This window comes from Drosophila bipectinata, chromosome 3R (assembly GCF_030179905.1).
Source record: "Drosophila bipectinata strain 14024-0381.07 chromosome 3R, DbipHiC1v2, whole genome shotgun sequence".
NCBI classification, from domain to species: domain Eukaryota; kingdom Metazoa; phylum Arthropoda; class Insecta; order Diptera; family Drosophilidae; genus Drosophila; species Drosophila bipectinata.
In genome coordinates, this window is record NC_091739.1 from 11,624,422 (window position 1) to 11,637,509 (window position 13,088).

General features: G+C 46.0%; 1 protein-coding gene across 1 annotated transcript; it reads left to right on the forward strand.

Moving 5' to 3' along the window:
• The first annotated feature begins 97 nt into the window (after positions 1–97).
• On the forward strand, positions 98–13,088 carry RhoGAP93B (MyTH4 and RhoGAP_KIAA1688 domain-containing protein RhoGAP93B). The gene is made up of 14 exons (XM_017248032.3): positions 98–691; positions 1,789–1,879; positions 7,657–8,069; positions 8,169–8,254; positions 8,315–8,489; positions 8,561–8,916; positions 8,970–10,092; positions 10,150–10,989; positions 11,048–11,191; positions 11,249–11,429; positions 11,489–11,605; positions 11,666–11,789; positions 11,855–12,009; positions 12,075–13,088. The coding sequence occupies exons 1-14, from the start codon at positions 672–674 to the stop codon at positions 12,297–12,299; spliced, it is 4,050 nt and encodes a 1,349-aa protein (XP_017103521.2). The 5' UTR covers positions 98–671; the 3' UTR covers positions 12,300–13,088.

Here is a 13,088-nt window from a genome sequence, read left to right on the forward strand (position 1 = left end):
TTTTATCGAATCACGCGCTCATCTCTGAATTCATGAGGCCAGAGATGGCCGTTAAGGCGTTAGGCTTAAATTTGCTTAGGTTTTTCGTTTGCACAATCTGGTCACTCGCTTCCGGCGCTGCAGCAAATAATAGCGGATCGCGTTCGAATTGTGCAGCATAGAGCATAAATATTTAAGATAGCACTTGGCTCGTGGAAGATGCAGTGGCACAAGCGCAGGGCGAAGTAAAAATATGGCCAGCAAATTATGTCATAAATGTGAAAGTGTTTTCAGTTGCGCTGCAACAACAAAATCAAATCGCAGAACTGCAGCCACAACAACACCAACTGCGGCACGCATGTGAAGAAGGAGTACGAGTGGGTAGAAAAAAATCAATTGAGAAGGAAAATTGCATTTTCGTCGCCGCGGTCGAAACGAAAATAAGTGAAAGAAAAGTGAAATATATATATGTACATATATAAATATACATATATATAAAGTGCGTTCGGGGTGTGTAAGTGTGCGTAAGGAAACCGAGGAGAAGAAGAAGCAGCAGTAGCCAGCAGCAGAAATAGCAAAAGGAGACAAGAGCCACAACACCAACAACAACAACACCGAGAGAAAACCCGCCAGCAGCAACAACAAAAACAACAATCAAAACGAGCAGCAGCCTAATAAAGAGCAGAGAAAAAATGAGTTCAAGTTGTGAAAGGTGTGTGCCGTTACACTACAACTAGCATTACAAAAACACCAGGCAGCAAAAGCAAAGAAGCAACAACAACAACAACAACAACAACAATAGCAAAAACAATTTCCAGACAACGCGAATGTCGAAATTGTGTATACAATTTATTAAGAAAGCAGGCGTAACAACAATGCAAAAGTGCAGATGCTTTTGTTAAATAAATTGTCTTGAATGCAGTGCGAGAATGGGTGGGTGGGAGTAGCAAGTCGACCGAAAGAGAGGCGGCCGTCAAGGGGGAGGGTCAGGCGAAGCGCCTTTTGACAGCTGCGTGCTGCGACATGCGTGTGTGTGCGTGTGGGTCTGAGAGAACAGTGGCGTAAGCAGGATTTTTATCAATGGGGAATGGCATTCGGCAACAAAAATGAGTGGGTGGTGGTACGCCCAACAAAAAAAAAACATAAATTCTCAGTGGGTGGAAATTAATGAAGAGAGTACCAACCCCACAACGCCCATGTGCTGACCTGCGTGTGTGCAGTGTGGGTTGCGTGCAGTTCTCTTACCTTGATTAAATATTAGATTTATGCATTTTTGGGGTCTTGGGTTTTCAGGCATTCCAGGCTGCTGCAAAATCGATTTTCTGGTAAGGCGCGGCAACAAGCGCCGTCCGCCAAATGTGCCAAAAAGAGAGCCAGAGAGTGCTAACACCCTCTCTTCAAACCCGCCTTAGTATCTGTATGTGTGTGTGTTGGTGGAAGGACTGCAATTTACAAAAAAAAAGGAAAAACCGGAAAATGTTTGACAAAATGTGTGTTTGTTTGTATGTTGTAGAGAGGAAATACCCCCAAAAATTAAATGAAGAACTCGGGATATAACTGTCTTTTTGAAAATTTCATCAAGAAAACAAAATAAAATGCAAGAATTAGCCAGAAAGGGCGTGTAAGAACTCGCGCGAGAAGCATTCCTGAAATGCTTTTTTTTTGTTTGGGGCGCTTGGGGCTAAAATAGAAGCAATCGCATTTTTATGCCTTATTTATGTGTATTTCTCTCGCCTCTTGCTCTTCCTCTGCTTGGCCCACTGGATGGATCTTCTGGATCTGGATGGGATCTTCGTTCCGGATATACAGAATAGAATGGGTAGAAATAATCGAGCCACGGACCAAGGACCACATGTACGCCAATCTCACCACCGGCGAATGTGTTTGGGATCCACCAGAAGTAAGTATCTATGTATCTATGATCATTTCAAAATAAAGTATCTTTAAGATCCTCTGGAAGTTCATTAACCTCTTCATTGATTAAATGAGTATCTTGTTGGACGGGCTGGTTGTTTAATTATAATTCTGGGTCACTTGTTTGCACAATTTTTTTGTTTTTATGGTTGTGTTTGGCTTGCAAATTTCGTAACCCACTTCGCCAAGTGGCGTGACCAAGGTTAATTATATTAAAATAACTTTCGGATGATGCGGGCATCCATAACTATTCTGATATAACAGCCAAGACAGTGTATCTATAGACTATTTCATAACATCTTTTGATTTTCTTTTTGAAAGAAAAAGTTTTCCTTTTGGAAGCTCCATGTTTGCTTAAATCTTGTCTGTTTGGTTTACTTTTTTTTTTTTTTTTTGAATGTTTGGCTAATGCGGCAACACCCAAAGGTGTTGCAGGCTAATAACTTTGGTCTCGCCTGCCGGGCCAAGCAGAAACGCAAACATTGGCCAGACTATCCTCATTTGAGACTCCCTTTTAGTCTCTACTCCTGCCCCCTGCCCGGAAGTAGTGAAAATTTCATTGATTTTGTTCCTGGCCTGCAATGTCCTCGTTTCGCTCCTCCTGATTGCACACACATGGCCATACTACAGTGTTCAAGATAATAGGTATTTTCATAAAAAAAAAGTATATTTGAATTTGAAATAAGGGTTTAATATTGGAAGCTCTATTAACAACTATGAAGAATTATTTAAAAATTTTTTTTTATTACTTCCAAGCGCTACTATCTTTTTAACCTCAACTGTTCAGAGTGCCTGTCCTGCTTCCTTAATGAAAAGGCTTGCATGCAGAGCTGCGTTTGTGGGCGTGATGTCCCTTTGACGCCATGATTTATTTCCCGTCGTGCCCTTTCCCCTTTACTTTCCTAAAGCCATCTGTGTGTTACCTCTCTCTTTCCACTCTTCTTCTTGAGTATTTATTTATGTGCCTTGCATTTCGTTTTCTATCACTCTCACTCTCTGTTGTTGGAGTTGCACTCTCACAGGAGCAAGAAAAAACAGGAATAAACATGAAAAAATCAAGAAGAGCAAGCGTAGAGTTAAGGCAATTATCTGTCGACAATGATTAGTGAGAGGTTTTTAGTTAATATTGGCCATTAGTTTTGTAACTCACAGATACTTCACTTCCTTCTCCCTTTTTTTGTTGCTGTCCTCGTTTCGGTATCTGATTGCAGTAACGGTGACGTCGTCGGCACTGCAATTGTTGCTGCTTCCCCTTCGACAAAGTTGAAGTCGAAGAGGAAGTGAATCCTTTTCCCTGTGTGCCATATAATCCGCACAATTTATGCAGAGCAGCGTGAAAAAGATATTATTAACCGAAAGAGAGAGAGGGGTGATCATACTACCCGAGTTCCGTGTTCCGTTTTTTGTTCTTTTATTCATTATTCCACCCCCTCGCTTTTCTAACTTTCTTTAAATTGGCACTATTCAGGTCGTCTGGTTGTTGTACCTTGTTTGGAACTGTTAGTTTATTCGCAGTTGTCTGTTTTGGACTTGTTTGGACTTGTTTAGACTTGTTCAGACTTCACACAGGCAATGAAAAATTATTAAAACTTTAATAATTTAAATAAAATATCTCTTTAGTTTACTAATTTATTTATTTATTTTTTTAAATAATATTTTATTAGAAAGCTTAAATTTCTTACTGTGTATCTGTGTTATAAGACCCAGTACTCCCCAAGCCAGCTACGTGATTTGAAATTTATTCACAGTGTTGGTTGGACAGTGTCTACTTTTTTTTTTTTTTTAACTCAAAATTACTTCCCTCCCCCTGCCCCCGGCCCAGGGCTTTGTCAACTTTTTCATACTTTTTTTTGTTGTTGTTTTTTTTTTTGCTCATTTGCTTTGTAAAACTTCCGGTTGAGAGCCGAGGGAGAAACAGAAACAGAAGCAGCACCAACAGAAGAAAGCGCCGCACAAGAAAAGTTGCCCACACGTTGCACGTCCAAATGGCCCCCGTCCCACGTCCCGTTTCACGTTTCAGGTTACAAAACCCGCCTCGAATGGAGCCCGGACTTGGCCCGGGCGGCGGTGAAGTCGCTAAACGATAATGTTCACGTGCGTCCGCCGGCGTCACCCATTCTTTCAATTCTCCACAGAGGGATGGTGCAATTCGCTGGGTTAGCTATGGTAGTTCCCCCCCCGGAGAGGTGCTGTCTTATATGGTCAGGGCTCGAACTGGGTCTTCTTCGTCGAAATATTTCAAATTGTGATTCTTGGTGGTTTTTAGAGGGTGTAGGTAGGGGGATATGTGACTTATAGGTTCTATAATGATATTATATTATAAGTCTTATATTAATTATACAAATATATACTATTTTTGATTTTTGAAAATATTAAATATTGAGTATAAATGAGTATTAGAACCCCCTTACTCTTCCTATCGCCCATTGCCTTCTTGGGTTAAGCACTGCTTCCTGTTGTGGGCCAAAGCACGCTTTTGGGCCTCTTCCAGAGACACACTTGGGCCTAGGCCCTCTTCCGCTTTGCTTGGCACAATTTGAAAGCCATTACCAAGCCAATTAAATATGAATAAATATAGCTAATGAATAAAAGCATTAAAATGTGAGGTCCCCTGACAATACTTAGTCATACAATATTGTGGTGAAGTCTAACCGATAAGGAGGCTTTTATGAGCCAGATTCAGGAATATATGAACTTTTCTTGCCGAGATTGAAGTATGTGGGGGATAGCCCATATCATAAATAAGACTCAAGACTAGGCCTTCTTCCCACTGATCTATAAATAGGGTCGATATGTCTCGCGGGAATGTGAAACATGTGCCCCACAAAACTCATCGATAACTGCCCTGCCAGCCACATAATCTATAAATCGGAGAACTTAATTGTTATGTCTTGGGCCTGGCAGTCTGGCAGCCTGGCAGCCATAGGGAATTATATTAAATATTTGCATAAATTCCAAAATCGAGCATGAATTGACAACAATTCAGCTCCATTGATTGCCATACCCGATCCTCCTCACCAATTTCGAGAGACACATGCCTCCGGTGCTAGTCCCGATATCGTCGTTTTCGTTGTCGGCTATTTTGGGATCTGTGCTGGGCTTTAATATTCGCTCCGATGGATGACCTAATGTCTGTGGCTATTTAATTTTTGTTTTTTTTTTTTGGTTGCATGATTCACAGATGCGATGGCGATGTGGAATCCATAACTGACCTCGGCCATTTGGGGAGAAACTCAACTCGATTAGAAATACCCGAGTGCGTGGCACGCTTCATAGATCGACCCACTTGGCGCTGATTAAGACTCGGAATTGTTTTCCAATAAGCGCCGGGTCCGGGCTAGGCATTTTATGAAGCAAATTGAATGGAGCAGATAACGAATGCATCCTCCAGTTGATTCCAGAAAGCAATGAGCTTTAATTGGGAAATAGTGTGTACTTGGGGGCCTTGCAAACTCAACAAAGAAAGTTTCATAATATATCCATCTAGAGCGCCTGCCTCATCATAGTCTGCGATTATAAAGAACGATGAACCACACATCCCTTTGTGAAATATAGAAATATAGGCATTTTTTCATCTGATACTGAAGCATATGGGGCGTATGAGTAATGTTTCTGATGAAAGAAGGCCTGAATCTATAGACAGAATTTGTGGGATTTTGGGGGGGAGAGACATTTCATATTTTAAAATTAAAGGGGGGATGTTAGTTCTAAAAAAAATATATATAATTTGAAAGTAATAGAAGAGTTATAATGGAAGAATTCTCTATCTGTACACAGACTTGTAAGTTTTAAGAAAGAGAGACATAAGATCATTTAAAATTATAGGGGGAATATTATTTCTACACGAAATATATAGTTTAATAAAGGTCTTCTTATAATTTCCAAGTAAGAAGAGTGGGTTATAATGGAAGAGTTACAATGGAAGAATTCTTCTATAGACAAACTTCTAAGTTTTGGGAAAGAAATAAAATTTAAATGAATTATGTTATTTCAGATTTCAGTCATAGAGTACTTCCTATGATTGTGGTTTTCCCAGTTAGAGTTGTGGGTACTAGATATAGACTAGTACAAGGTACTAGGGATAGATACTATAGAGTCTTTGGAATGTAATACATGTAGGGTGGTATTTTATTTCAAAAGAAATACATAGCTCTAGCCCCTTTTAATCACATTTTAATTAATTTGAATTAATTTCAAAAGTACTTCCACAAATGGGCAATTTTTCAGATTAAGATGTAGGCCATAGCCAGAGACCTCTCCCATCGCATTGTTATTCGGGCTGTTTGTTGTTGGATTTCCATAATTACAACCACAACAAATATTTGGAATATCGTACAAGGCCACAAATGAGGTCGCCCCGCTTGATATTTTTTCTTTTTATAGTCCATCACTCATTACGGGCTGGAGGAGGAGGAGGCTGAGGAGGTGGAGGCTTCAGATCGTGGGTTTTCCGAGGGAGGAGAATCTGCAATCTGGATGAATGGCTGACTGACTGACTGACTGACGCAAGAATCCGAATAGCGTAACGAGACGACATCTCTACCCTGGATGGCCTTGCACCCAGCTCCTCCTACTCCCCCTCCTCCCCCTCTCAGTAACCGTCTACGGTCGCGCCTACAAATTATGCAACATGCAACGCCGGTTGGAAATGGAAATGAAAACCAGAAATGGGAAGCAGCCATGCCGAAAGCTTTCATTTGCAGTGGCGAGTGGTTGTTGCCACAACAGTAGCTTCAGGCATGGGGCGGGGGCAGGCAGCATGTGGCATCCACCACCCACCCACCTCTCAGCTGTAGGGCTGTAGGGCTGTGAGTGGTGAGCTATAAGCGCATCTGCAGCGCAAAAGTTCAAGGTCAGCGTGCTGCCTCTGCCTCTGCTGCATTTTGCAGAAATAACCCTGGCAACCCTGACTTCTGGGCGGAGAGATGAGATGAGGCGGATGAAGAACACGCGCCACACCAACAAGGCCAAATACCAGGGAGGGTTACACCAAAGAAAATAAAGCCTTAGAGGTCTTGATCCAACTGTTGATTAAAATATTAATTGATTACTATTTTCTCTCAGTGCATCGGGAGCCTCGGGAGGAGCCGCACTTGTCAAGCACTTGTTGTATTTGTTCGGCAGATAAAACCCTTCAGATTGAGATTATAAATACCCACACCACACCCCCCCACACAACCACACCCACATCTACATGGGCTTATTGTAGTCTCAAGTTTGCTGATTAAGCCCGAAGAAAAGCTCTCCGGCTTGGGATACCAAAATAAATATGCCTTTTGTGTAATTGTTGGATAATTCAAGAGAAGGGACACAGGCCGGAGGAGCTCTTTGGGCTCCGGTGGCAGTTCTGAGGAAATATATCATATAAGTAGAATGGAACGTGCTGAAATATTATAGCTGAATTAGATGAAAATTGTTTAGATTTTATTTTTTAAATTTAAAAGATGAAAACATGCTTACATGAAAACATACCGGAAGCATAAACCTCCGTGAGGAAAGTCTCCGAGTCTTTGGGTGACTCATGATTTGCATAAATAGGTGAAGGAACATCCGGATGGGCAGCATGGCATCGATTGAATCCATAGTCCATTCGTATTCATGAGTGTCAGTCTAATGGCGCAACCCACGTGTTGTTCCCCCCTATCAGACCCATATCAGATCAAAACTCATATGTATATCCACACACCCACACACTGTAGCACATTCCCCCAAAGCTTGCCACGCGTTCCCGTACTCATTCTCGTTCCCGTTCTCGCTTTACAGGATGTGCCAATTAAGCGAACCGACTCATCGCAGTGGTGGGAACTGTTCGATACGAATACCCAGAGGTTCTACTACTACAATGCGGCCACGCAGAAGACCGTGTGGCACCGGCCGAGCAAGTGCGACATCATTCCGCTGGCCAAGCTCCAGACCCTCAAACAGAACACCGATCCCAGCGAGCGTCGCGAACAGACCACGCCTCAGAAACACGCTCCTGCCCAGCAGCAGCAACCTCCTCAGCAACAGGCACAGAATCTCCCCCAGCAACAGCAACCGTCACCCATGTCGGGGCCGAACAAAAAGGGACGCAGCCAGCAGAGGATCAGCGGTGGGAATGGGGCGGTGGCCAGCTCCGAAGAGAAGCTGGCCAGCAGCGAAGTGATCTCTAGTCCGCGGGGCCGCCAGAGCTTTCGGTGAGTTGACTTCGGGGTTGAGTAACCTCATCGTTTTATTTGAATCTTTGTTTATTTGTGTGTTTTGTTTACATTCCGTTTTCGGGGCATCTTCTGCAGCGTCGGCACGGGTGACTCATCCCGCTCCATGGATACTCAGCAGCAGCAGCAGCATCCCCAGGCCTACGGTTCCAGGCGTTCGCAAGGTGAGTCCTCGTTTGTACGTTTTGGTGATGACTCATCCTGGCATCGATTTCCAACGACAGACTCCTGCAACCATTACAAGGAGTCGGGAAAGTCCAGCGACTCGAGCCTGTCCAGTGCGCATGGCTACAGGCGCTTCAATGACGGTAGCGGCGGTGGTGGTACTCCGGACAACCTGCGCCTGAGCTCCCTGCAGAAGCACCAACGTGGCGGCGGCGGCGGCAAGGACAATGGAGCGTAAGTAGTCTTTGGTTTTCCAAACATCCCATCATCGCCCTCATATCGCTTTTGTCTTGGTGTTGGTCCAGCTTTGAGATGTTGCAAGAGAGCACCAGCTCGCACAACCTGCCGCATGGTAGCACCTCCACATCCTCATCCTATGCCGGTGGCAGTGGCTATGGGGACAAGTACTTCGATCATCAGCTGCTGCCCAACCACATTCAGGGCTACTCCTCCAAGTCGTCCGACATCGCCTCACCCACTCACTCCATTCATACGCCGCAGTCCCAGAAGAAGAAGGTGTCGCCAGATGCATCCGCTCCACCGGCCATGTACAACTACGCACAACAGCAGCACCAGCAGAGAAGCGCACAACGCAGCGGAGGAGGAGGAGGAGGAGGCGGCGGAAGCAGTGGAGCCCCTGCCGGCAAGTCCTACACAGGAGGTAGAAGTTAACCCTAAGCCTTTGAAGTCAAAAATAAACCCTTTTCCTTTTAGATCGCGAGTACAAGGTGTCGCTGGCAAGGTCTGGCAGCTTCATGTCCTCCTCGATCAACCCTGCCGCCGCCGGACACCACAGCAAATCCTATCGCAAGAGCAGCGCCGAGGCAGCCAACGGAGGAGCGGCCAGCGATGACTCGATGCATGAAAAGTACTTCAAGTCGGTGGAGAACACGCCGCTCTCCCGCCGCCGTCACACCACCAATGCCTCGAAGAGTGGCGGCAGCGGCGGTGGAACCGGAGGCGCCAGTGGCAGCAACACGGCCACGAGCACGGCGGGCAGCGGAAGCAGCAGCCACAAGAAGCACTCGAGTGACTCGAGCCCACAGAGTCCGATCAGTCCGCAGACGAAGAGCTCGCGGCAGGCGAAGACGAGTGCCACCAGTGCGCTGCCCCAGCTGCAGCTGCAGCACTCGCCGCGGCTGCAAGAGCCCAGCCACAGCCTGGATCTGCACAGCCTGAGGATATCGATGGGAAAGACAGGTCCGATTTCGCCAGGCGGCAATCCCGAGAATCTCGGTCTAATGACACATTCTTCGCGCGGCTCCAACGACTCTGCCCGGCAGCGCCAGAAGTCCAACAACTCCACCGCGAATCGGTCCCAGACACACCACTATCCGGAACAGGGATCTTTGCGGCACAGCGCCAGCTCCAGTCTGGACAAGAGAGGTTACCATGGTGGCGGGTCGGGCCCAGGAGCTGGAGGTGGGGGTGAGAAGCGAAGGTCCAAGCAGCATCACTACCCCCAGCATGCGGACAACAGCGATGTGGAGTACGATAATGGAAACATCTCGCCCCTGTACACCAACTGGGATCAGGAGATGCCGCATCTCCTGCCCCTGAAGCACTACATCCTGGAACAGGCCAAGCTCTCGGGGCGCTATGACTACCGCGGTGGCGACGGAGGCGACTCGGACTCGTACCATTCGGACAGCCAATCCGAGCACTCGCTGTCCGGCCATGAGCCCGACAACGAGGACTCCGACGGCGGATCGGACACACATGGCGGATACCTGGAGCACAACTACGGCATGATCGACGACTATGCCAATATGGGCGACAGCGTGTCCTACTATGCCTATCAGGGTCCTCCGTACGACTTCGCCGCCAGAGAGGATATGTGAGTATGGCTATCATCTATGGTTGCTCCTGTACTAAACTGCTTCTGGTCCCTTAGCTCCGACAACGTAGAAGCTGTGCTTGAGGGGATCGGCGGAAATGTCGCCGCAGAATCCTCGCCGGCTGCTGCTCCCAAGCCAAAGCCCCGCTACCAGATCTCATACTATGACACCGTGTCGCACAGTCCTGGCGGCGGTTACCACGGCCAGCAGCTGTACTCGAATACTCCGCCGTACTCCAGTCACGGCCATGGGGGCCACCACGTACCGCCGCCGACGCTGCCCAACCAGCAGCCCCACCACCATCAACAGCTTCACTTGGATCCCAGCGACCCCAAGCAGACTCAGTCCCAAACGTTGCCCTCGCCCAACCGCCAGATATCGCGGCTGGCTGGAGCCGGGCACCAGGGTGCGGGACCGGGATCTAGACTGGGACCGGGAGCCGCCACATCAACCAAAGAAGATATTATGGGTCAGCAGGAGGCTCGGGTGGGGGGAGCGCCGGCCAGCCTATCTCGGGCAAGTCACAAGCTGGCGCCGCCTTCGCTGAAGCCCACCATTCAGCAGATATTCCCGCCCAGCGACCGGGCACCGGGCATGGGCGCCACCCTGGCGTGTATGAAGGAATGTGATATCGAGAAGTTCGCCGCCGACAATCTGAATCTGCACTCGAAGGGCCTCTTCCGGAAGAAGGCCTCGGTTCGGGACATGCTGAGCTGGACAGCGGAAGCCATAAGCAGACCCATGCTGGCCCTGTCCAGGGACAAGGCGGACAAAAAGACGGCCATCGAAATATTCAAGCTGGTCCAGATCTACATGGCGGATCGCAAGGCGCGCTCGGGCATGACCCTGAACTCGGTGGCGATCGATATCATCTGCGCCTCCTTGCCGCAGCAGCAGTGAGTTTTTGGAGATTCTTCAATAGTCCTGCCATAAACCTTTAAAATGTACTTCCAGATTAAGGGATGAGTTGTACGTCCAGTTGTGTCGACAAACTACGGAGAATCCCAAGCGAGAATCGCTTATCCGAGGATGGGAACTGATGGCCATATGTCTCTCCTTTGTGCCGCCCTCCTTGACGTTCCAGCCCACTCTGCTGAAGTAAGTTTGGAAATATTACTGAGATATTTGAATGGATTTTGAACTCCTTCCTTGCAGCTATGTGAATCGACATCGCGATCCCTCGTTCGGCACCAGCTTCATGGAGGTGAGCAAATGGCCCATTCACGTGCAGATCTCCCACTACGCCACCGTCTGTTGTCGTCGCTTGGATCGCATCGGCAGCAGCGGACGCAGACTGGCCAAGAAGCCCACAGAGGACGAGGTGGAACAGGCTCGGGTAACTGCTAGCATGATAGGCTCTAAGAATTATGAAAATAAAACAATATTCCTTTCCAGCAACAAATCCTGCGGAATAGCATGTTTGGCAACACGCTGTCCGAGGTGATGGATCTGCAAAAGGACAAGTTTCCCTTCCGCAAGCTGCCCTGGATTCAGACCACGCTGTCCGAGCATGTACGTTGGGCACGAGCTCTAAATTAGAGGAAAGAAATGTAATTGAAATGTAACTTTCAGGTACTGCTTCTTAATGGAAAGCAAACCGAGGGTATCTTTCGTGTCTCTGCGGATGTGGATGAGGTTAACTGCATGAAGAATCGACTGGATCGGTGGGATGTTCCTGACTATAAAAACACACTGGGTAAGGTATTATAATTAATGAAATATTCGAACGATTCTAATGAACTTCTCTATTTGATCCTCAAGTTGATGCCCATGCGCCAGCCAGTCTGCTTAAGCTGTGGTACCGAGAGCTGTACGATCCGCTCATACCGGATGCCTACTATGAGGATTGCGTTAACACCGAGGATCCCGATAAAGCCAAAGAAATAGTTAATAAGTTGCCTGAAATTAATCAGTTGGTAAGATATTATCTTTTAAACTAACAAGACCTTAAAGAATTAATATAAAATGTATCTTATTTCAGGTTCTAACGTATCTAATACATTTTCTGCAACAATTCTCCAACCCCGAGGTGGTGAGCTGCACCAAAATGGACTCCTCGAATCTGGCCATGGTGTTTGCGCCGAATTGCCTGCGCTGCACGTCCGAGGACCCCAAGGTGATACTGGAGAATGCGCGCAAGGAGATGTCCTTCATGCGCACCCTTATCCAGCACATGGACACGTCGCACGTCTCCAACCTGGTCTAAAGCAGCAGCTACCTTAAAACCTCTCTACCCATAATGTAAAAGTTATAAAACTATCCTTAACCTTAACTTACTACCTACCAAAACCAAAATCTAACTTTAAACTCGATTTGTATTTATGCGGAGGTGGCCGAGCGAGGAATCCTAACTCCTACTTTAACTTGAACTCGTTTGCTACTCGAATTTTCTTACTAACTGATACCAAAAACCCAAAGTTAATGGACTTGTTTTAATTTCGTAAGATCTAGGCTGCTTGTTAAGAACAACCTCTCTCGAACAACAATACTCGAAGAACGTGTAACTTGTAGTGCTTTTTTTAAACCAAAAATAACTGAAAGATGAATCCAAATCCAAATCTGTAAACTCAATGTGTGTGCATGCCTAGTAATGTGTCCAATTGTAGTTGAATTAATTTATTTTGCATTTTCCGTATTGTTTTCTTTAAATGGAATTTAAATCAAAGCAAGTAAGCAAATACTCAAAGCAACTCGTAACTCTCAAAACGAAATGTGAAGCAAACCTTGAACCACTTCACTTGCGAAGCCTATAAATAGTTATAATCTAAAGCTAAAGATAAATTAAATTAAACTCTATACATTATAATGTAAACTGTATGAAAGATATAGGAGCGGAGAGACCGAAACAGAAACAGAAACAGAGGAGTGTGAATCAAATGCAATAAGATGTCAATGATTAAACTGCTTATTAATTACTTGCAGCCAACGTAGTGCTATATACAAAATATTTGTTCATTTGCATAAATAAAAGAATGAGAATAAATCAATAAACCAA

Excerpts from the sequence above, each read along its gene's own strand:
- RhoGAP93B (XM_017248032.3), top strand. The coding sequence starts at position 672 with ATGAGTTCAAGTTGTGAAAG. Across the intron at positions 10,990-11,047 it reads GCCTCCTTGCCGCAGCAGCA|ATTAAGGGATGAGTTGTACG; the intron begins GTGAGTTTTTGG and ends ATGTACTTCCAG. Across the intron at positions 11,606-11,665 it reads AGACCACGCTGTCCGAGCAT|GTACTGCTTCTTAATGGAAA; the intron begins GTACGTTGGGCA and ends TGTAACTTTCAG.